At 40.7% G+C, this 26024-nt stretch overlaps 1 protein-coding gene across 6 annotated transcripts in view; it reads right to left on the bottom strand.

The window, feature by feature from the left end:
- kif13a (kinesin family member 13A) overlaps positions 1 to 26024 on the bottom strand; it is a 366399-nt gene that overhangs the window by 20713 nt on the left and 319662 nt on the right. For all 6 annotated transcript variants that reach the window (XM_068057158.1, XM_068057185.1, XM_068057194.1 and 3 more), the window contains 5 exons: positions 18433 to 18609; positions 17101 to 17193; positions 14129 to 14281; positions 12746 to 12823; positions 826 to 876 (listed from right to left, as the gene is read on the bottom strand). In XM_068057158.1, coding sequence (XP_067913259.1) covers positions 826 to 876; positions 12746 to 12823; positions 14129 to 14281; positions 17101 to 17193; positions 18433 to 18609 — 552 coding nt within the window. The remainder of the gene's footprint in view (positions 1 to 825; positions 877 to 12745; positions 12824 to 14128; positions 14282 to 17100; positions 17194 to 18432; positions 18610 to 26024) is intronic.

Raw genomic sequence — 26024 nt, 5'->3', positions numbered from 1 at the left:
TTGAGAATGTGTTTTTCAGCTGAGCGTTTTGTGCATTTACAAATCCAAATACCTGCTTATGGCCTAAAACATAGTCAACTCAGTTGTTTGTGAACAAATTCAACCCCAGGATTCAAACATGCCACATGCCATCACAACCTATGGATGTGCACAATACATCCCTTTGGTGCATCTGTCCCTTGGCGGTAATCTGGTTTCACCAACTAGATTTGAATCACAATGATCAAAAAGAGAGGCTGCCGAACTTATTGTTCCATACAAACCTACAATTCGACCCACGCCAATCAGTGCCTCTTAAATGCTTTCTGAATTTTTGTCTTCACTGTCCTTATCTGGGAGAGCATTCCATATAATTATTGCTTTATGCCAGCAAGTCCTTCCGGACATCAAATCTGAACTTAATTAATGGGGGGTGGGGGGAGGCTTGTGGTTGGGGGAGGGAAGTTGAATCACTGGTACCAGCTGTTATAGTCCTGGTTCCGGAGCATACAAAATGTATTGTGCACTTGCTCAAAGTTGGATTCCATTAGAGGTCTCAGGGCCGAATCCCTGATCTGATTTCTTTTTAAGAGGCAGCACTTGAAGGGAGTGAGCACTGGTTGCAATATTGCAGGCTTACAGCACCTGATTTTCCATTCATTTAAAATGGAACAGAAAATCGAAGTCTACCGTGTACTTATAATATGTTAAGGATTATTCTCTGGACAAAAAAAAACCCTACATCCACCAGTGACACCATCTGTTTCAGGGCTCTTGCCTGTGATTTCTCAAGCTCTAGCATGGTTTAATATTGTTATAATGTTTAAAAGCTCATTGGTAACGCACCCTGTACTCATCCTCTTCATATCCAGAGAGATCTAATCGACTACTGGAGACCTGTAAAAACCAAAAATATGAGACAGGCAGGTCAGAGATTTTCAAATAACTGCTATTCGCTGCACAATGTCTTACTTTCTTGCTTTGATCCACAATTTTGAAAGTTGAACAGCACATTCAAAGCATGACTATGAATTTTAGACATGTAATTTTTCATTACTTTTCAACATTTACTATAGCAAACACAGTTAAGGGTGTGATCTGTAATTAAATTAATACAATTTCCATAAGTAGTTATATGCATCTAACAGTGGTGGGCACATTGGAAGTCCCTTGCAATATTTAAGCAATATAAATAAATATGAGTGCATTAAAATCATTTTGTGTGTTTTACACAAGAAAGCCTTCAACTGAGTACAGAAGTATCTTCCAAAATAACATTCTGAAAGTATAATTAACATTTTCTAATCTGGTAGATCTCACCTCAGCACACGACTCATGTATCTGCATTCTGCAGTTACACAAACTCTTAACTAAATGCTTGAAAAATGGCAAAATGATGGAGAACTATATAGCGTAGCAACAAAGCACCTGTTTCCCTTAATGCGTTGGGAACTACTTACATATTACCTAAAATTACCACAATTTATGCTGCCTCCACTTGTTCAATGATGCCCAGGTCATTATTCAATGCAGTGACTAAAATAGGAATAGATCTACTGCAATAATATCAGTTACCAAGTCAAGAAAGCAGTACACAAGCCACATTAGTGTATGAAATTATACAGCATTAGCTCTGGCCATTAGAAAAATTCAACTTTCTGCCTACTTCTGATAACTTTTAGCTGCTGATAACTTCAGCCTGCTGCGATGTACATGCATGCATACTGATGTCAGGTACTGTCTTTCATACCTTTCACAGCAACACCTCCAGACCAAGGTTTGCAAAGCCAGTCTTGCCTTACTTCCAGCTGACCTCTGTTTTCAGTTTCTTCAGTCTCCCAGTAAGAGCTTTCATCAATGGTTTGAAAGTTCAGCAGAAACTGGGTCATTGAAGGTATTTTCAGTGGGGGGGGGGGGGGAAATAGGCTGCAGATGAGGGAAAGTATTTCCCTATCAGGTGATGGGTGACTGAGACATTTTGCTGTTAGCTGAAGTTGTTGCTAAGATAATGGGGATGATTTCAATGGAACTTCCAGAACGTACATAGATAGTGAGTCATTCATTTCTCCTCAGGAGGATTAATCAATCAGTCTGTGTCACAATAAATGTATTCATCCCCCTTTTCTTAGGAGGAGCTCTCAGGTGGAGTGTAGAGCTGGTTATCAGCTTGCCTACATATTAATTATTTTCAGTACCATTCGTCTTGGTCAGCACACTTATGGGTCATCATCCTTGCATTATTAAAAGTATTATCTGGAAATAATGGGTAGTATCTCACATCACAACTACGATTATACTTTTATTTGTTTTCTTCTTTGGTAGAGTTATTATGAAATTAGCCAGTTGTGTGTAGAACTCCAGTCTCTGTAGCTACAAACATAGAACATCAGAGGTAGCTGAGAAATCTTTAATTTTAGATCATCTTACTCAACCAGGAAGTTTCTAAAATTAATATAGGTTCACAAAATACCTCCATAAAAGGAACTGAACTGTAACCTCAGGAGCACAGAATACCATTTCCATTCACAGATTAGCCCAAATTCGGTGTCCAAGATAAAAAAATTAACAAGGCTTCATTCACTTTTTATTTCCACTCATCTCACCAAATTCTTGCCTGTCCTGGATCGGTAATCAGATGTTAACTTCTGCAATCCTCTCCCATTCACTTTTTACAGCCCATTGGTCAAGCTACTTCATTAGTAACCTGGAATACCTCCTGAACACTGAACAGAGTTTTAATTCCAATGGACTGATGTGATGTTGATTGGTTATTATATAGTCTTCTCAGTTTGCTGGTTTGAAGACAAGGTTCCCAACTATTATAATGATGTTGAATTTCATTAGTACATTTTAACTAGGGTGCACAGTGTATTTCTGTCTTGGGGAGATGCAAACTACTTTGTGCGGCTGACAAACAGCATCAGTTTCAAAACAATGCCACTTTCTGTAGGTCAGGCAACTCTTAATGTGGCTTCCAGTTACCCATAAAGTCTTTGAGCACATCCTGGTAATCTTGAAAGATATCGTTGCCATTGTGGAACCGTAATGGACATGGATACAGGTCAAAAGGGGCAACACCATAGGCCTATTGTACAATCTTTGCTCCCAACCAGCAAGGATCTGCACCAGGATTGAAGCTGCACAGGATTACACCACTCCTGGTTAAAAAAATTACATTTGTCAACTAGATGATTCTTCCATTAAATGTTCCAAGTTCACAAAATTATTAGACAATGCATTGGCAGAGTATTGCAAATAGAATGCTGATTGAATAAATTGAACTAATCTATATTTAGTCAATACGAAGGCTTCCTACTATTGTCGATCAACTCCAGTTCTTGATTAAATTGCTCGGTACAGCAGAAAACTTGGGCTTCCTCTAATAGCCAAGGCATTATTGGTTAGGTTGCTAATTCTAATTAGTGTTTTTATGTTGATGCTTACTGTTGCTCTCCAACTTAATTCTACTTTATATTGAAGGTAATTTTTTGTATTCGTTCAAGGGATGTGGGTGCAACTGGCAAGTCCAGTATTTATTGCACATCCCTAGTTGCCCTTCATACCAGGTTTGAAACTTGCTGCCAGTATTTTCAACCAGCACTTTTCCTTAAACAGGTACTTGCTATTATCCTTTTGATGTTTGCCCGGGCAAAACTCTTCCTCCTTTTCTGCACTGAGTCACACAAAGCATCAATAACACCAAAAAAATTAATCAGGGCATAGATGTAAGTGACATCTAAGCTTCCTATATTAATGAGGGGTCTACTTATTTCAACTGTTCCGCAGGGTCCTGTAAACTGTTCACTGCAAACAGTCAATGGTATCATTCAAAATCCAGTGTCTACCCCATCTCTGTATGTTACACCAATAACTAAAATAAGTTTTTATTACTGGGGCTGTCTAAATAGTGATGCTTATAAAGGGAAGGAAGGCTGGTAAGCTCTTAGTTTTGAAATATTTTCTTTGTATAAATACATTCCACATTTTCTTTGTGTAGGGCTTCTCTCTTCTTAAAATGTTATACATGTAACTTGCCCCTGGGTCATGAGTTTTATTTGTCTAAATGGTGGAAGCTGGGAAACAATGTTTCTGGTTTGTCTGCTATAAAAGGTTGTCTTTTGGACTTGCATGCTTCAACTGTATGTCCTTCCTGTCCATGGAGGTGACATATACAGAACCCCTCACTGTTCAGTGATTTTGTATTTTTGCTATCCACTCTTTCTTTGAAATTGGTATCACTTCTGTAAGATTTAGATAGAGTGGATGGTGTTGAATTGCCTCCCGGATTCATCATAAACTGTAATTTCTCCATTCTCTGTAGTCTCTCCATTTGATCCTTCTGGTGCAAAGCAAGTTGCTTCACTAACGTAGTTAGCTCAAGAAGTGCAGGGTTTTGTACGGAGCTTGTCTGTGCTCCAATGAGTTCTGAAGGGTTTCTGAAACTTTCTCGACTACTCTGCACAGACAAAGACTGGGCCTGGTCGCGAACTTTGACTGGCTTTTTGGACTGTCTCGAGGAGACCTTGTTTTCACACGGTAGTTGTTTCTGCTTAGTTTGCTGTCCCTTGAAGGTTACCAACTTTGGTTTTGTAGATGGTGGCTTCTGATGAATATGTTGGTCAAGTACAACATTCATAAATTGTGGCTGAATTTTGAAATCCTTGCACGTAGAAGAACTCCGTTTACTTGCTCTTGCTTTAAATGTTCTTAATACTGCCCCCACAGCATAGTTGGGTTTGAATTCATTTGACTGCTCAAAGTTTTGAAAGAAACCAATTGCAGGGTCTGGCGAGAGGTGACAACTCCCATATTCTGCCCTGAGTTTCTCAAAAGCTCTCGCAGGACACTGGTCCTTCAGTGGCAAATTAAGGACAAGCATTTTTGCTCTTCCCTTAAGGCGGTGAACCACAATTTCAAACTGCTGTGTGGCAGGTATTTCACCAATAGCTAGTAACTGCTGCATATCCTTTATCCAGTCTTCCACGTCAATCCGACAGTCGGGACTTCCACTAAACTCAGGTACACTCACTAATTGGTGGGATGTAGTCATGGAATGATGCAGAGACAATGGTAATGATTCAGATTGACATCTGGGCACATGACAGGAATGGACAGGAGAAATGGATTGGATGTCCATTATTGGTGGCTTCCAGTGGACGTCAGTTAAATGACTGCTTGCTTCCATCGGTTCAGCAAGCTTCTTTTTCTAAGGAATAGATATGAGCAACAGCATTCAACTGTATAACCTTGGGTATCTGACATGGTTTTTTGGGTTTTCATGCTATGTTAGACGATTTCTGCTGCATTATGCAATTGCAAACGCTTAGCAAAACATTACAGCTAGTTTCATTAAAAGTTAATTAAGTAGATTTAATTTTGGTCTGTTCTATCCTATCTTAACCTAGACAGGGCAGAGAATCTGCATACCTGTTCATAACTTCTGTCTCTCAGCTAAAGTACTACCTATTATACCGTTAGATATATACACATGCACATGTATATTTCTGTACTTATGGACAACACTAGATTAGTTATTATCCATTTCCTGAAACACCATTTTTTTGTGTAAGTGAGGTCAGTGGATAATAAAACACATACTTAAGCACTCACTCTGAAGTCTCAAAGCTTTCAACACTTATTATACATAGCCCAAAGATATAATAAAAGAAATAATGATCTCAACTTTTATGTTACTCAGTGCTAAAAGGTTTCTCATCAGTTTGACAAAAAAGGAACAGGGGAATTTAGCCCCTCAAGTCTGTTTTGCCATTCAACAAGATCATGGCTGATCCGTGACCTAACTCCATATTCGCACCTTTGCCCCATATCCCTCAACACCTCTGGATAACAAAAATCTATCAGTCTCATAATTAAAATTTACAACTGATCTAGCCATTTGCAAAAAAGAGAGCTCCAAACTTCTACCACCTTTTGTGTGCAGAAGTGTTTTCTAATCTCACTCCTAAAAGGTCTGGTTCTAACTTTTAGACTACGCTCCCTAGTCCTCGACTCCCCAACCAGCAGAAATAGTTACTCTCTATCTGCCCTACCTATTCCACTTAATATTTTGAAAACTTCAATCAAATCACCACTAAACCTTCTAAATTCGTGGAAATACAACCCTAGTTGTAAAATCTCCTCATAATTTAACCCTTGGAGGCCAGGTATTATTCTGGTAAACCTATGCTGCACCTCTTCAAAGGCTAAGGTGTGGTGCCAAGAAATGCTCAGAGTACTCCAGGTGTACTGTAACCAGGGCTTTGTAAACTGAAGCATGATTTCTACCCCACGTATTCTAGTCCTCTACATAGAAAGGCCAGCATTCCATTAGACTGTTTGATTACAATATCATGAACAGGTACAGAAAATAAAGATCTAAGTACCTGGAACCACAAATCTCTTTGGACCTTGATTGCTTCTCACTTTTCACCATTTAGAAAGTACCCTGTTCTATCCTTTTCAGAATCAAAACCTCACATTTGCCTCCACTGAAATCCATTTACCAGTTTTGCCATTCACAGTGGCGCAGTGGTTAGCACCGCAGCCTCACAGCTCCAGCGACCTGGGTTCAATTCCGGGTACTGCCTGTGTGGAGTTTGCAAGTTCTCCCTGTGTCTGCGTGGGTTTCCTCCGGGTGCTCCGGATTCCTCCCACATGCCAAAGACTTGCAGGTTGATAGGTAAATTGGCCATTAGAAATTGCCCCTAGTATAGTTAAGTGGTAGGGAAAATATAGGGACAGGTGGGGAAGTGGTAGGAATATGGGATTAGTGTAGGGTTAGTATGGATGGGTGGTTGATGGTCGGCACAGACTCGGTGGGCCGAAGGGCCTGTTTCAGTGCTGTATCTCTAAACTAAAGGGCGGCACAGTGGCGCAGTGGTTAGCACTGCAGCCTCACAGCTCCAGGAACCCGGGTTCGATTCTGGGTACTGCCTGTGCGGAGTTTGCAAGTTCTCCCTGTGTCTGCGTGGGTTTCCTCCGGGTGCTCCGGTTTCCGCCCACATGCCAAAGACTTGCAGGTTGATAGGTTAATTGGCCATTATAAATTGCTCCTAGTATAGGTAGGTGGTAGGGAAATATATAGGGACAGGTGGGGATGTGGTAGGAATATGGGATTAGTGTAGGATTAGTATAAGTGGGTGGTTGATGGTCGGCACAGACTTGGTGGGCCGAAGGGCCTGTTTCAGTGCTGTATCTCTAAACTCTAAACTTAATCCATCAATAACTCTAATTTTACACGCACCTAAACTGCTTACCGTACTGCTCATTTTTATGTCATCAGCAAATTTGGATAGCTAGTTTTCTATTTCATCTTCTAAGTCATTGATAAATATGGCGAATAGTTGAGGCCCCGACACAGATCCTTGAGGGATACTACTAGTCAAATTCTGCCAATTAGAGTACATGCCCATTACCCCTACTCTCGATCTCCTGCCATTCAGCCAATTTCCTAACTAGGTCAATAATTTGCCTTCGATTCCATGGGTTTCAACTTCAGCTAACAGTCTCCTATGAGGAACTTTATCAAATGCCTTCTGGAAGCCCAAATAAATAACATTCATAAGACATTCCTTTGTCCAATACTTCAGTCACTTCTTCAAAAAATTCAGTCAGGCTCGTCAGGCATGACCTACCCTTTACAAATCCATGCAGGTTTTCTCTCAGCTGAAAATGTTCAAAGACTTCAGTCACCCTACTCTTAATGACAACATATGCTAGGCTAACCGGTCCATCGTTCCCTGACTTTGTGTCTCACCTAGCAGAGTGACACGTGCAATTTTCCAATCTAAAGGAACGGTTCCTGAAGATTACAGCTTGGGCACCTGCAATATTCTCACCTACTTCATTTAAATTCCTGGAATGGAAATCATCTGGTTCTGGGGATTTGTCACTCTATATTGCCATTATTTTCTTAATTACTGTTATTTTGCTTATATTAATTTTGGTGAGTCTCTGCCCCCAATTCAATATTAGTTTCCTTGGAATTTCTGGCATGCAGATCTCTTCCTCTCCTGTAAATACTGACACAAAGTAATTATTCAGCATGTCTGCCATTTCCTTATTTTCATTGACAATATCATGGTTATCAGTTGTCGAGGCCCACATTGCTCCCGAAAACCCTCTTTTTCTGAATATATTTGTAACAATTCATGGTGCTGATTTTGATATCCCTTGCAAGTTTCTTCTCATACTTTTTCAGTTCTTACTGTCTGTTCTGTCACCCTTTGCTTTTCTTTGTATCTTTCCCATTCACCAGGATCTGTGATTTTTTGCATTTCTGTAGTCATTTATGTTGTCTCTTACCTCTTTAGGCCTCCATGACTTTATTTTTGGCAAGTAGAGCTCTTGTCCATTAGGGGTATAAATTGATTCTATATCAAATTAAATTCTTTTCTCAACACTTCCCACCGATCTTGCCATTTGACCCATTAACAGACTTGCCCGGCTTAGTGTGGGCAGTCTCTGTCTCGGACTAACTCAAGCACTCCAACTACTGCCCTTGCTAAAATCAGCAAACTTGGCTGAGACAAAGGATTGTGAAAACTTGTGTGGCTGTTTCACACTACACTTTGACAGCAAGAGGCTTTTTCCCCAGAGTGGGGGTTTCAATTACTAGAGGACACGAGTTCAAAGTGAAAGGGGAAATGTTTAGGGGGGATATGCGTGGAAAGTTCTTTACGCAGAGGGTGGTGGGCACCTGGAACGCGTTGCCAGCGGAGGTGGTAGACGCGGGCACGATGGAGTCTTTTAAGATGTATCTAGACAGATACATGAATGGGCAGGAAGAAAAGAGATACAGAACCTTAGAAAATAGGCGACATGTTTAGAGAGAGGATCTGGATCGGCGCAGGCTTGGAGGGCCGAAGGGCCTGTTCCTGTGCTGTAATTATCTTTGTTCTTTGTTCTTTTGTTCATCACACTGAAGTCAGCCTTACCTAAATCTAGCAGCTGTTTTGTGTTTCTCCCTTTCAAACATTACATTGAATTCGATTATGTTATGATTGCTATTAGATAAATGTTCACACACCATTAGACAGTCATCTAAATCTGGCTCATTGTTTATTTGTAAATCTAATCTGGCATGCCTTGCTGGTTGCAGAAAACGATCCTGGCCACACTGAAGAAATTCACTATCTTTTTGATGTGTTAGTCTTCTTATCCCAATTTAATTGAAAATTAAAATCCCTCATTAAAACCACTCTGCCTTTCCTGAATGCATGTCTAATCTCTGCATGTATACAATTTACCACTTCACAGCTGCTAACAGGGGGGTCTACATTCAACTCCCACTGCAATCTTAAATCCTTTTCTATTTCTTAACTTTACCCATAAATTCTCCACCGCCTCCTTATCTCTCATTACCATTGAAGTGATTTCATCCTTAATCACTAAGGCTACTCCTCCTCTCCACCATTTTCCCCATCTTTGCTGCAAACTTTTAACCTGGTATATTTAGTTCACAGTCCTGACTGTCTTGCAGCCATGTCACCCTTCAATTTGAATGTGCGCCTGTAATTCATTCAATTTGTTCCATATACTCTGCGCATTTGCATAAAGAATGCTAATTTGGGCCAAAAACCTTATGCTACCCCCCCCACCCCCGCTCATCTCTTGTTTCTCTTTTGGTTTTCTCTTTACCCATATTGCCTAAAGCACAATTTCGGAATATTACTCTACCCATTCATTTTTTTGAACTATCATTTATATTACCTTTACCCTCCCGCTTATTTACTAGGTTAAAGTCTTTATGACTGCCCTATTTATCCTTTCTTCTAGGACCCTGGGTCCAGCCCAATAGAGGTGGAACCTGTCCCAATGGTACAGTTCCTTCCTGTCCTAATACTGGTGCCAATGCCGAATGAAGTGGAAACCCTCTTTCCTAGACCATTCCTTCAGCCATGTGTTCAGCTCCCTAATGTGCTTCTTCCTATGTCAATTTTCACATGGCTCAGTTAATAATCCAGAGATTATAACCCTTGAGGCACAGTCTTTTGCAACACAGATCTAAATCTTAGTCAATTCTAAAGCTTTGAGCTTGTCTGAAAAGCAGTGGTTATAGTCATAGATGTACATGCACAAATATTATGCAAATACATATAATATTGCACTATTCACTCTATTTCTGCTCCTATTTTGCAATCTTCAACCAGTTAATCTCTGACAAACAGCTGTTCAGTTCTCTGTCTTTAAAAAAATGTTTTTTCTTGTTCAGATCCAAGCGAATTTACTCAGTCCCTACTTCTGTATCAGAAATGGGATGTCATGTCATTCTTAAAATTCCTAATTGATTGCCCAAACTGAGGCATTTAATGGATGTGAGCTTTAAATTTATTTTCACGAGGTTCCAATGTGTCTTTAAGAAGCAACAACAATGACTATCTATGTTGATATTTCAGCCCAACTGTTCCTAACTTTAAAAAGCTATAGAAGCCTCTTGCCATAGCTCAGTAGAGAGGAAGAGACAACAGAAGATGACTGACAGCCTAATTATTTTTTTAAAACCTCATCTTCAATTTTTACAAAAAGAGCTAACTGAATACTAAGCAACTCTGAACACTTCAAAATATGCATGCAAAGCAGTCAGGTTTACCAGTAAGCAGCAGCTGGGCAATTTACAAACACAAACCATGCCTGGGATGAAAACATCTATTTAATGTATATTAGAAATTTTACACCTGTACATAATTCCTGAACTTCCACCACTAGCAGGAGAGAGTAACTACAGTGTGGCAAGTTCCCATGAGCAGTTTCAGTTATAAGTGTGGACATGTGATTTAGAATAGAAATATAAAAGCAAGGACAAAATGTATAATTTTACAATGGGAACCAAATTACATCTGCATGACACACTCCGACAAAGCAAATCTTGCTAACATAGATAACTCCAGTTCCAGAGCTAGTGCTGGCACAGGCATAATGGGGCTGTAGCTTCTATGAAATAAAAGCAGAAAATACTGGAAAAAACTCAGCAGGTAAAGCAGAGTGATCTAATTATCCCCCGCCCTTTAACCCTACTTCATCTGAAGACTATACTTGTTCTTGACTCCCAACATGTAAAACCACAGCAGCTCAACTAGCCTAACTAAAAATATTTTGCTTCATCCTTACATCAATTGGAAGACCATTTCGAAACTATAATATTTTTAATAAAGAGCATTAGAGGATTGATTGTAACTTCTGTGTTTCACATAGGTTGAATTGAAAGTAATACTTGCCACATCTTTTACAATTCATTGCTGTGTTCAGTTTTCTCATAATTTTTAATGTGGCTGACATTGCTTCTCTGCAAGGTAATTCTACTAGGGCCATTGTGAACAAAATATTTCTGACCACAGATGCATGCCATGTAGCCCAAGATGCATGACACACTCAAACAAAACAAATCTTGCTAAAATAGATAACTCCAGTTCTAGAGCTAGTGCTGGCACAGGCATAATGGGGCTGTAGCTTCTATGAAATAAGAGCAGAAAATGCTGGAAAATACTGAGCAGGTAAAGCAGAGTTAAAGTTTCAACTTCATGACTTCCATCAGAACAGTCATCAACCTGAGACTTTAAATGTTTCCCCACAGATGCTGCCTGACCTGCTGAGTATTTTCCAGCATGTTATGCTTTTATTTCAAAATTCCAGCATTCACAGTATTTTACTTGTGTCGCTTCTATGATACTGAGTTATGGTAAGGCACTTCGTCCTACAGCCCCATTATGCCTGTGCCAGCACTAGCTCTAGAACTGGAGTTATCTATTTTAGCAAGATTTGTTTTGTTTGGGTGTGTCATGCAGCTTGGGCTACATGGCATACATCTGTGGTCAGAAATATTTTGTTCACAATGGCCCTAGTAGAATTATCTTGCAGAGAAGCAATTTCTGTGACCACATGCCTCACTGTCCCCATGGGCACCAGTGAATCACCCAGGTGACCAGCACAGTTTTATGAAGGTCCACATGAATTAAAAATGGCAGTATTCACAGTTCACCCATGCAACCTGTAATCACTACCCACAGAAATCAAATGGGGTTTCTATAACTTAAGACTTCACCAGAAAACCAGCAAAAGGCGCCTAAAATACTTGACTCTTCAGGGTGTGAATGAGTTGAAATGTTGGCATTATTGCCCCTACATCAGAATAAACAAGCTAGAACTCAACTTTGTCAAAATAAACCATGCTCCAAAATCTAGTTGCATCTTGTGCTAGATATGAAGACATTCTAGTTAGTGAGATGGCGGTCCCAGGCAACAGTTAACAAAGAAGTGACATCAAAATAATCTACACCACAAATGAATGCCCAGTGATCTTTTTCAAGAACAAAATTCAAATAAAATGCTGAGAAACCTTTAAAACAAATCCACTGTTGCATATTTATTACACAAAAAACTTGGTTCTGTACCTAATCATTTGCTGTCTTCCTGCATACAAATGCTTTAACAGCTTCCCCCAGCCACAGTTTAAAAAATATCTTTATACAAGGTGCTCCACAACAACAAAGCCTAATTAAAATAGCAGGGACCCTGATACAATCTGGGAGCATACTTCATAGTACTTGAAGAAAATTCCACAGCTACTTGTTTTGTTGCGGAGTCTTATTCAAAAGTAATTATCTTAAAACTATTTCAATCGGAATACTACTTGTTCTTAAAAAGAACCTTGACAGATTCGGACATGCTGCTTTGCTAATCACACAATCAGCCATGCAAGTGCCCTTTCTTGAACACATGGCGTCAAATCAGTCTGCAGCTGATCTATGCCATTTGTTGCAATACGTACATGGTGAACGTTAGGTGTGCTGACACTCCTCTTCATGTGCCTTCCTTTTGATGAAAGTGCTTCTTTTACTGTGACTGCCTAAGACAGGAAGACAAAAACCCAAATCAACAGGTGTCTCATGAAGAGCTCTTCCAACATGCCCAGGAACAGTCAGGTTTGAATGTAATAATTAGTAAATGACGAAGCAGCTGCAGGACAATAACTGAAACCCATGGAAACAATGCATAATAAACTTGTTTTGAGTGTATGAAGCTATTGTGAGTTAATACTGCTAATTAGATTAGATTAGAGATACAGCACTGAAACAGGCCCTTCGGCCCACCGAGTCTGTGCCGACCATCAACCACCCATTTATACTAATCCTACACTAATTCCATATTTCTACCACATCCTCACCTGTCCCTATATTCCCCTACCACCTACCTATACTAGGGGCAATTTATAATGGCCAATTTACCTACCAACCTGCAAGTCTTTGGCATGTGGGAGGAAACCGGAGCACCCGGAGAAAACCCACGCAGACACAGGGAGAACTTGCAAACTCCACACAGGCAGTACCCGGAATTGAACCCGGGTCGCTGGAGCTGTGAGGCTGCAGTGCTAACCACTGCACCACTGTGCCGCGCAGGAGGTAGAGTTCCGTATCTCGTTATGTTCATGCATGTTATGTTTACAGTGTGCATGAACTGTGCTATAAAGGGCAAGAATGCACACCATTATGGAATGCTGAATAATTGGGACCTTGACTGGTGAAGCCATTTTTCACAATGACCAGAGACTAAACATGTGAGTATGTGTTCCCTGCAACCCCAGGAGACAATCAATGAATCAATGCCTCTGGACAAAATCACACCCTATGTTTTGCAGGCCAAATAATGAAAGGGGGTAGAGATTTCACCTGAGAGCTGCAATCATAAATGGCCCATCACTCTAGGTTTGATGTCATAGATTGGATCGCTGAATGTCTTAGGACTAGTGATCTGAAACAAGCACTCAAGGGAGTAGTATACTGATGCTTCTTGCGCTACAAACTGGCTGATCATTCACTTATCAACTTACTAAAACAACAATCATTTAAAAAGTTTTATATTGCATACATTGGCTGACTACCTTTCAAATGCATATGAAAATATTTTTTGATGATAAAGCCACCACCTTTTATATACATTTTGCTCTCTGAACTAATCAATAATAGACTTTTAAAAAAAAAGACATTTAAATTTATTTCCAGTTTTTTTTTTTAAGGAGGTATCCCTTTGGTACAGAATAGCTCAAATCTAAACAGCATGCAAATTCTTAAAACCACAACATGAGAACTCCTGGGTATTTTGCTTCAGATTCCAAAATCATAGTTTTACAGTTATTTTAAATACAAACTCTGACCTGTCTGAGTCGTTCCAGACTCAGGATATTTTCCACCTCTAGCACTCCTCTTGTGTACTTCTCAATGTAGGTCTCTCCATCACCTGAACCATCATTTTCACTCTTTGCTGCCATAAGTGCCAAGGTCTCTCGATCCTCAGCTTCCTCAGAGGCCTACACAGAAGGGGAACATGTAGGTATTATGAAAAACCCAGAATGCAGTGGAATCTTGTTCTTTGTGACATTCATACTTCCATAACAAGGATTGAAAATTTTAAGTTGAAATAACTCTATGCATCTAAAATTGTAGTTTAAATTTTAATCCATTAAGTTAAATTAATATTTAAGTACCACCTAAAATTTTTAACTGAGGTGAAAGCTTGGGACCGACCAAGGCTTGGGCCTCACACCAAATGAATGAATAGCCTCAGTCCAAGATGCGAGCTACTGAGGCCTACTCAATTAGAAAAATTGCTGATTTGTATCTGACAAATATAATAGGAGGCTAACAAATGTATTAAAAATTCCATCACTTTTCAAATCTTTACACAGCATCAATTTGAGATTAAAGCACAGTTACACTTTCCTCCTGTGTGTTTATATGTGCCAACTGAAGAGTGGTAGAGGCAGGAACCCTCACGACATTTAAGAAGTATTTAGATGAGCACTTGAAACGCGATAGCATACAAGGCTACAGGCCAAGTGCTGGAAAGTGTGATTAAAATAGTTAGGTGTTTGATGGCCGGCACAGACACGATGAGCCGAAGGGCCTGTTTCTGTGCTGTATAACTCTATGACTCTAACCGTGGCTGTCATCTCCGAGTCAAAAGGCTATAAGTTCAAGTCCCATTGAGCACAAAAATCTAGGTCAACACACCAGAGCAGTACTGAGGGAGTGCTGCATCGTCAGGATTAATGTCTTTCAGATGAGACGTTAAAGTGAGACCCCGTTTGTTCTCTGAGATAGACGTAAAAGATGCCACGGTCCCATTTCTGGTTCCCTGGCTAGTATTTATTCCTCAATCAATAGCGCTATTATCACCTTGCTCTTTGTGGAAGCTTGCAGTACGTAAATTGTCTGTCGGATTTCCTACATTACAACAGTGACTGCTTCAAAAGTACTCAATTAGCTCTAAAGCGCTCTAGGACACTGAGGTCATAAAAGGTGCTATATAAATGCATACGTTTCTTTCTTAACACAGTCACCACTAGAGGCAGCCACACATCTGAAATTGTTTAAAAAGTCAAAACTAATTTAGGGCTTAATAATTATTCAATTAAAAAAAATTAATGAGACGTTAGTCATAATTTTCTTGCAGATTTTCTCTTCTTCTGAAAGTGATGACTCACACTGAGGTACTGCCCCTCAAGTGCCAGTCACATTCAACTACCATATTCAAGAAGCCATCATTTATGCACAGCAGTGTTGACAACCTATTCAACAATGGATGGAATCACAGGCAAGCCAGATCTTGTTTCTGCCTGATGTGCAAGTGCACGAGCATGCGCGCACACACACCGCGCGCACACACACACTCCAGCAGGGTAGTGATCAGGAGTGGAAGCCTTGGCTGATTCCGCCCCCTTCACTATGGCTAATTGTAACACAGCAACATCTACCCTTACTCAGCACTGACTGGGGATCAAACCTGGATCATTTTGGTCTGAATGGCTAAGTTATTCACTATCTTTTCCAACTGAGCTGAACCCAGAGGTGAACTCAGATGACTTGTCTGAACTGCATTAATGGAAGAATCCGTAGCCATGCAGTCAACTGCAGAAAACAGAGGCTCTCAGAGTTAGAGCCTTACACTTTACATATGTCGGCTTTTCAGTAAGAAAGCATAATGGGTTCGCAATTCAAGATAACAGTTATCAAAAACAACTCAATTAGATGGTTAAAACTCAGCCCTTCTGATGGGAAATCCATTTTTCTACTTAATTACTACATTTCTAACCTTTGCCAGTTCTGATGAAAGGTCACTGACCTGAAACGTTAACTCTGTTTCTCGCTCCACAGATGCTGCCAGACCTGCTGAGTATTTCCAGCACTTTTTGTTTTTTTACTACTTAGTTTAATTTAGAGTTATAATTTACACGCATAGGAAAAAAAGGCATTTAACAATCATGAGCAATATGAAAACTCTAGAACTTGGCTCTCTGATGCCAAAGACTGCATGGAAACAAGTGGAGCCCTACTGCAGACACAAAAGTGTTATGGTCTTTTGAAGATAGCACAATATTGCCTTACATGCTAGAATTTTAATCTGAAAGTATCAACTGCAATGCATTTTAATGCACTAAAGTGAACTTTTTTTTACATTAATGTGCAAGGCCAGATTTTAGCATGTGAGCCAAAGACACTATTAACTCACCAGAGCCCCTTTGCTCATCCAGAATCCGCTGTACAGGAAAGCTTCTGTTGGCAGAAATACTTGGACTAACTTTTCTGAGTTTCTACCAATAAAACACCTCAGCATGTAACTTTAAGTGAATTCTAAGCTCATCAAGGACAGCATTAGGGGTAAACTACTTCTTCACTTTAACCTGAAAGTCAACAACTTCCAGGTGAAGTTCCACATGACTTGGATGCGGAATAAATTTACTTAAACTACATTAAGAACACTGAACCTCAGAACAGCAGTTCCAACAGCACTCATAAGATTCCCTCTCCCTGTAAAGCCCATTTCACATCTTCACCTCCTCAATGACAGTGCCAATTTAGTATTGACTCTGCTGAACTGCAGACAATATTGCGCTAGAGATTTTCACGCACTGGCTAAGTCTGTTTAAACTTATTTTAAACCTAGTAGACCAGGAGTACATCTTTAGTGTGGTGGGATTCAAGGACAGGTTCCAGAAAATGCCCAGTTTCCACAATTTCAGTATGTTATATTCATTAGCCTAATTATTGCAGTTATTCTCCCCAAATAAGAAATCTTGTTCATTAGCTCACAGTCACAGTTCTCCCAAAGGGTTGTACATAGATTTACCTTAGGTATGTTAGATACTATTTCATAGGTAACACCACAGGAGTGAAGAATGTGCTTGTAGGACATTCTTCGTTTCAGACTCTGTGTAAAACTCTGTAAAGGAAAGTAAGTTGTCGAAGAAGTATTTTGAATTAATCATTGAATTCATCATCAAATCAATTGCTTTTCCAGTAACAAAAATTTAACAGGCAATGTAAAAATACAAAAAGTTGTAGCTTTTATTAACTCTCTATTTATCCTTCATGCTACTGGCTTCTCTTGGTGGATTTCATGCCTGACAATTTTTTTGAAACTTAACCATTTTTGTTACAAATGCCAGCATACTTGTTCAGAAATACTTTAAGAGAAAGCAGACCTTATTAAACAACTGGAACAGCCAAGTCACCACAGCATAACAGTAGCAGTAATATGGGATGAGTGGCTCATCTCTTGACCCCTCAAAGCCCCTGCATTAACTACAAGCTCGAAGTAGTAGTATGATAGAATACTCACCACTCACCTCTAAGTGTGTAACTGCAACCTGAGAAGTTCAACACCATCCAGGGCACAGTAGTTTACTGGATTAGTGTCCAAACCACTGGACTCAGCGCAGTGTGGCTACACAATGTATGATCAAACCACATCTTACACTGCAGCAACCCACCAAAGGTAATTCAACAGTACCTTCCTTCCCTGCAACCTCTACCACAGAGAAAGACAAGAGCAGCAAATGTGGCCTTGCCAGCAGCACACAAGAACAAATATTTTAAAAATTCACATAACGTGAGCTTCAGTAGAAAGTGGTTTTGGCTTTGCATGGACACTCAGCTTGTGAAGAGCACGTCAGGCAAGAATAATTCCTCCAGGGAGTCTCATTCCTCTTCACTTGGGTGTCAATCAGACGCAGACTTTGGATTCAGGCTGCAGTTAAACTAGACCTGCAGCACAGGCTTGAAGCCAAACACTTTGGACTAATATAGCAGTTGTAACCTAAACAACCTAAACAATCTAAAATATGCTAGCTGGTATGCCACTGTCCGCTCAGAGTGGACAGATGTTAATCTCTACTGTTCCCACATTAATGGCTGTAGCTATTTACTGAGGCAAAGGGTCATGAACATCTACATAGCTGTGTAATAGATCATGTTAATAACAGGGAAATCTGATTTTTCAGGTGGAACACTTGGCTGCCCTGTTCTCCTTGTAGGTCAAGTTGGTGAGGCACTAGCTGAATGTCTTGTTACAGTCCATTAGGAGGAACAGGACTTATTGTAGGTAATGTTGCACATAATGATACGCCACTTCTCTGTGAAAATATTAGATTTTTTTAAATGTACATCAACAATGTCCTACCTGCTTATTGTAAACATTGACAGCTATTCGCTTGCGTAACACCAACTCCACAGCAGCTGGATGGCTGAGCTGCACTGTAGTCTTTACAATCAAATAGATGCGCTCATTCTGTGGGGTAACTTTGTTTAAGTGTATGGAATCATGGACTGACGAGTCCCAGGAGGCAACAGCTGAGACCTAAAAATCCAAGGAGAAAAATGATCAGCTTTTAACAGATACTTCTGTGTTAAATCTACTGGTACTTCCGCAGCTTAATATTATCACATGTTTCAAATGCATTTTACTGCAATACCTACCGCGAGTAAAAAAAAATAAACTACTCCTTTAGATGGATAGCATATTTTTGAATAAAGTCCAAGAAAAACTATTAGTTTTCCTTTGCCCCTTCCCTAAGGGAACTTGTTTGGGAATTATACACTGGTTATAGCTACTTCAACATTAGCATCAACAGCAATCCTGAGGTCCAAAGTCCAAGAGCTCACTGACATCGATGCCAAAATATTCTGCATCAGCAACATTGCACTGCTATTGATTTTTCATGGCTCAGCCAGTTCCTGATCAGCACTCAGGCCTGGCCCAGATGCTGATCTGCAATAATTTGCGATGGATACACTTGCTGGAAAGACTCATCATTGATACCATCATAGCAGCTCCCAGCTCTTTGTGGAGACAGGGCAAAAGACAAATTAAATGAAAGAATGAACACCTCATAAGCCATTAAGAGATCTGTTATTTTTTAATTACCTGGAGTTCTTTATATTGAAAGTATTCCATTTTCCCCACTTTGCAACCTTTTTGTTTAGAACTTTTCATTTTAATGGTACTGTCAAATGGGTTTTCGTTGATAACACCAATCATTGTTACACAGCAGCACAATAAATACTTTCAAATAATTTTTGCAACTGAACTAAAATTTGTTGTGCATGATATTGGGATCAGGATCTTGAGACCATTTGATAGCAAAGGAATCATAGCTTTAACTCGGCTATGGATCCAAAGCACAAAGTTCGTAAATTACCATAAACATCAGTCTTTACGATCAAAGGGGCAATAAATACAATCAGGCAGTCCTTCCAGATGGTGATGCTCACGTGATTGCAGTTTGAGAAGTGGCAAATGTGCAGCACCTGTGGTTCTTCCAACCAGTCGATGTGCCTACGATTTCTCAAAATACCCTGGCCAAGAAAGCTGCTCTATATTGAAACAAAAAATTACACCCCGCTGCCCCCATGACATTTCCCTTTCAAAAGAAAGTTATTTTTTTGAAAAAAGGTATCTGTATTTACTACAGCAAGGCACGTTAATGCTGGGAAACAGAATAACTTCCCATTTTAGGCACTCTGCGGAAACATCAAGCAAATACTACGCAAGGCAAATCCCCTGGTAAATGACCCGTTGCTATGTGTGGCATTTTAAATGAGTTCTCTTGTTTCTCTGTGGAATAAATGTTAGAGATCAGCCAGCTGCAGCCTGCTGGCGTCAGGTCATTAAACAAGGCTTGCTGTAATTCAACAGTACCTCTCTGCTTGATGTAATGGACTGATAAACCAACTAGTGATTGGAAAAAACACCAATCAACTCGTGCAGTGGAGCCTCGTTGTTTTCAAATTCCTCCATGGTTTTGCCCTTCTTCCTCGTTGTAAATTCCTCCAGTCCTGCAACCCTCCGAAATCTCTGCACTTCTCCAATTATGGCCTCTTGTGCAACCCCGATTTTCATCACTCCACTATTGGTGACTGTGCCTACAGCTGTCTAGGCCCTAAGCTCTGGAATTCCCTCCTAAAGCCACTTTGCCTTTCCAAATCTCTCTCCTCTCTTTGGCAACCTATCCTAATATCTCTTCAATGGGCTTGATGTTAAATTTGGTTGGATAGTGCTTCTGTGAAGCACCTTGGGATATTTTATTACATTAGAGACACTATACAAATAAAATTTGTTGAAAATGGACAAATTTAAGTTGGCTATTGTACATGTAGTTTGACAAGTGAACCACTAGCAGTATTCTCTGTATTGATTTTCCTACAGTGCATTACGTAAATTGTCAAATACACAGTGCATAGGAGGGATGTGTGACAAGAAAGAATTAACAGGAAATAATTAGAGTACAGACTAGATCAATTCCCACAAGCAGTAAATGTGATGCAGCCAAAACTGGAATCCTTTGTCTGAACAGAAAAATGAAAATTACAATGAGTGTGACAAAAAGAGTCATATGACAAATCTAGGGGTAACAATACAAAAGGAAGTTGAATGTACGAGACAGATAGTGGAATCATGGAAAGAGATTACTAAAGCTAAGAGGAGACATGAAGACAGCTGGGCAGGAAATAATAAAATGATTTAATAGGCACTTTAAAAAGTAGGATATAAGTTACAGAAAAGGACAATGGGACAATTGGATGTAAAAGGAAATCTTATGGATGAAGAAAGAATGGCAGATATATTTAGTAAGTATTTTGCCTCACAAACTGAGGCAGAGTGTGGATGTGGGATGAAAGGCTATAGGTGTAGGGTGCAGAGCAATTAGGTAATTATGTGGATGAGGTAGTAGTACTGGAAAAAATTGGAGGAACTCAAAAGTGGAAAAGGCACCGAGCCCTGTTGAAATGCATCTCAGAATGCTGAAATCAGGTCACAGAGCAAGTATCCTTGGATATACAACTGGTGTCACACTGCAGGATTGGCATTATAGCACCTCTGTTCAAATAGGGAGAAAGAGATAACCCACGTCACTAGAGATCAGACAGCCTAACATTAATAGCAGATAAGCTTCAGCAGCCAGGATACACCAGCAGCAACTTGTATTTCTATTGTGCCTTTAATATAGAAAAACATCGCAAGGCACTTCACAGAGGCACAATCAGACAAAAAAAAACTGACCCGGGAAGCAGCTAGAAAAACATAGGTTAATTAAAGAATGGACTTGTAATAGGCAAGTTTTGGCAAATAAATTTACTGGGAGTTCTTTGAGGAACTTTAAGAGTGAAATCAAAAAGGAAATTAGGACAGCAAAGAGAGGACATGAAAGAATATTGGCAAGCAAAATCAAGGTGAACCCAAAGATGTTTTATCACTACATTAAGAGTAAGAGGATAACTGAGAGAATAGGGCCAATAAAAGACCAAAAAGGTAACCTATGTCTAAGGGCAGAAGATGTTAGTATTGTTCTTAATGAATACTTTATGTCTGTCTTCACAGAAGAGGGGGGCGATGCAGATATATTAAATATATTCAAGGAGATAGATATATTTCTTAATGCCAAGAGATCAAGGGATATGGGGAGAAAGCACGAACAGGATACTGAACTAGACGATCAGCCATGATCTTTATGAATGGCGGAGCAGGCCCAAAGGGCCGACTTCTGCTCCTATTTTCTAGGTTTATATATTGTAATTAAGGAAGAAGTATTAGATGTGATAAACATAGGGAGTAAGGAAGTATTAATGGGATTAGCATCCTTGAAAGTTGATAAATCAAATCATTGGGGCTTAACTCAATTGGACAGCATGGATACAGGTGTGGTACCGGAGGATTGGAGAACTGCTAATGTTGTACCTCTGTTTAAAAAGGGAGCGAGGGATAGACCAAATAATTACAGGCCAGTCAGTCTAACCTCAGTAGTATGCAAATTATTGGAATCAATTCTGAGAAACAGGATAAACAGTCACTTAGAAAGACACAGGTTAATTCACCTTAGCAGAGGTGTCAGTGGCTAGGGGGCATAGATTTAAATTGATTGGTAGAAATTTTAGAGGGGAGTTGAGGAAACATTTTTGCACCCAGAGGGTGGTGGGGGTCTGGAACTCACTGCCTGAAAGGGTAGTTGAGGCAGAAACCCTCAACTCATTCAAAAGGAGTCAGGATGTGCACCTCAAATGCCATAATCTGCAGGGCTACGGACCAAATGCTGAAAAGTGGGATTAGAATGGGTGGATCATTTTTCGGCCGGCACAGACAGGAGGGGCCAAGTGGCCTCTTTCTGTGCCTTAAACTTTCTATGATTCTATAACAGACTGCGCTATTAAAGATGCAGTGGATTTTATGCATATGGACTGTCAAATGGCATCGGTTAAGGTGCCACATAGGAAGCCTGTTGATAAAATGAAGGCGCACTATCTTAAAAACCATGTTTCAGCGAGGATATGAAGCTGGTTTTAGACAGAAAAACAACAGAGTAGTTAATGAATGTTTTTGGGTGGGAGAGAAATAAAGAGTGGTGTGCCCTAGGGGCAGTGCAGATACCAGTGCTCCTCTCAATATATACAAATGGTATGATCTTGGGTATAGGAATCATATCAAAATTTGCAAACACAAAAGTAAGCAGTATGGCTCCTGTGAAGAGAATTATGAGCAACTGCAGGAGAGCAGACACTGAGCGAACTCCCCACTCTTCTCCAAATTGTGTCATGGAATCCTTTACATCCTCTTGGTAGCAGCTGGGGCCTCAAGTTTAATATTTCATTAGAAGGACAGCACCACTGACAATTGGGCATTTCCTCAGTACTGCACTGAAATGTCAACCTAACTTATGTGCTCAAGCCAATCATGGGTGTGAAAACTGCTAAACAGACCAAAATAATTGGACCTCAGTAACAACTGTGTTTCTAATCATAAGAACTGTGACAATTGTGGTCTTACCTCCCTTTCCTCCCCCAAAGTAAAAACCATCCTCCTCTGGTCCCCAACCTGGTCCTCACCACGATTTTGTGCCTCCTACCTGATGCTGCTGATCCTCCTCTGGGGCATCAAATACGGATAAAGTTAGAAATTCCCACTCTCAGTACATGGAAAAGATCGATCCCTCAGAGCAGCAGCAATGGCAGACAGGAGCTCCGAGTAGTGGTGGAAAAGAGTGGCTCTGTGAACTGGGAAGGAGGTAATGAATGCCTGTGAAAATCAGGGGTGGCTGAATAGCAAGGAGGTGCCAGTGTGAATTGGGAGTGGGGAGGGTTGGGATGAATTGGGAAGACAAGAGAGTGACAATGCAAACTGTGGAGATGGGGCAGAAGAGTGCTAATTACAGAATGAAAGAGTACCAATATGGTAGAGGGGAGAAGGACAGCATGAACTGAGTAGAGGGAAAGAGAGCTAATGTGAACTTGTGAGGGTGGGGTGGGGTGGGGTGGGGGGGGGGGAAAAAGAGTTGTGGAACAGTAGTGGGGACAGTATCAGGTTAAACAACTTTAAAACCATTTACCCTTCAACAGCCAAACTTAACAACTGGTCAAATTTAGTAACTGAACACCGGAACATAAACCTTAGAAGTCCCCATCTTCTTCATGAGAGGAAACAAGTCCTGCAGTTATTGACACAACCTTCTGCAATTTCCCACTATCCCATTAATTTCCATTTCTGGTGGCCTTATTCGATATATAATCCACACACTTGTAAAATAAACATTACAGACTTCTATTTCAATGCAAAAACACAAATGCACGATGCAAAAATGAACTAAGGGGGTGATCTCAGTGTTAAACACCCCCCCTAGAGCTAATCTGAATTCATTGACTATGATTTACATCATGCAGTTAGTGGTCTGGGTGACCCAGAATTCTGAGATCACGAAATGAGCAGGACATGTGAATGAACTGATTGTGTTAGCACAACAGATTGCAAAGCAGCTGGAGGCAATCTCACCAGCTCTGAGGCAATGAGATGAAGCCTGCAGCAGAGGTCTCTGCATAGCTGGATAACATGTTGGCAACTAACATGTACCAGAATCCACAAGGTAATACATTTGCCAAAAATAGCATGGGCTTTTGTACATATTTTCTCCCAGTGCATCTTGTGGTCAGGTAAAGTTAAAAAGAACCTGCTCTTTTCTGACAGCTGGCTTTTACCAGTCTTCTACCACCCATGAAGTCAGGCAGTAAGGTCCTCACCTTGCAGTGTTACATGCTAACCTAGGGCCATATTTCATCAATTCTTATATATATATATATATATATATATATATATATATATATATATATATATGAAGACATCTTGATGCGTAATTTTTCTCACCTGCCCGTGGTCTGTTGGGAAGGTAATGCACAATACTATAGAATGACATGAAATATATTGGTCTCTGCTCACTAAGAACTTCCTAAGGAAATAGGTCAGTGAGTTAGAAAATCTTAGGAAACAACTGGATTTCAAGTCAAGAAAGTTACTGTTGTTAAAAAGAAAACAAAGTAAGACTTGCATTTATATAACAAGGCCGGAATTTTACGCCCCCCCCTCCCCTACAAAGAGCGGGAAGGTGGTGACGGGGGTGGGGGGGGGGGAAGAGGGGGGTGGCATAAAATGGAGTGGGAGGCTTGGGGGCCCTTCCCAACCCGCTCCCGCCTCCACTTTATGCAGGATGGGGGCAACGAAAAACGGCCTGCCCGCCCCAGGCCAATCAAGGCCCTTAAGTGCCACTTAAGGACCTCTGCCCACCACCATGGGTATTTTACCCGTGGCCGGTCGGGTAGCCCAGGCCAGAGAGAAGCTGCCAGACAAAAGCAGGCAGCTTTTTGACAGCCCTGGCAGGGGTGGGGGGGGGGGGGCCCTCATGATCAGGCACCCCGTGTCTGATGGAGGTTTGCCCCTGCTGTTCCAACTATCCCCAGCACCCAACACACCTCCCGTCCCCCAAATCAACCACCCTTGCCTCGCCAGGGCCCGACCGATCACCCCCAGCGAGACGCCAAATGCTTACCTTGGTTCCGGGGCTTCCCGACATCTTATTTGCAATGGTTGGGTTGCAGTCCCAGCAGTGGCCACCGCTCCTGGTGGCACTGCTGGGACAGAGAGCTGCTGGCCCTCTGATTAGCCGGCAGCTCCATTAGGTGGGTTGGATCCCCAGGGTTCGCCACCAACTTTTCAGTCAGTGGATGACTTCCATCTGCCAAAGGTAAAATTCCAGCCCACCTTTCATGACATCAGGGTGCCCTAAAAGGCTTTACAACCAATTATATACTTTTGCAATGGAAGAAACAAAGGAGGCAATCTGTGCAGAGCAAGGTCCCAAAAACAGGAATGTGATAATGACCAAATTTTTTTTGATATATTAAAAGATGTTCATGGAGGGACAAATATTGGCCAGGACACCAGGAAGAACTCCCCTGTACTTAAAGAAAAAAAAGCCATGGGATCTTTTACATCCATCTGAGGGGGCAGACAGGGCCTTGGTTTAACATCTCATCTGAAAGACAGCATTCCTTCAGTGCCAAACTAGAGTGCCAGTCTAGAATGGACCTAAACCTATGACCTACTGACTCAGAGTTGAGAATGCTACCACTGAGCTACATTTGACACCTTAGTTTGTCTCAATACCTGTGTGAATATCAACAAGTATAAATCATCCCTCCAGGAATTGATTCCAAGTGAGTGTAGCAGCTGCACCAATCCATTTGGTTCTACATGTAAGTAACTGCATGCTGTGATTAATCCTCTAGATTGCATCTGCAGATACTGGTTACCAAAACACTTGAGCTAAATAAATGTACCTCTTTTGTCATCTGCAGAACTCTCTACTTAGAGGAGGCAATTTTACTAACTGTATATGAATGGTTAAACTCACCCTGAAGAAAATAACTTTGAAAGTATTACATTTTATAGTACTA

Source organism: Heterodontus francisci, chromosome 2, assembly GCF_036365525.1.
Source record: "Heterodontus francisci isolate sHetFra1 chromosome 2, sHetFra1.hap1, whole genome shotgun sequence".
Classification (NCBI taxonomy): domain Eukaryota; kingdom Metazoa; phylum Chordata; class Chondrichthyes; order Heterodontiformes; family Heterodontidae; genus Heterodontus; species Heterodontus francisci.
The sequence above is the reverse complement of the archived record's forward strand: the minus strand, read 5'-3'. Positions and strand labels throughout refer to the sequence as shown.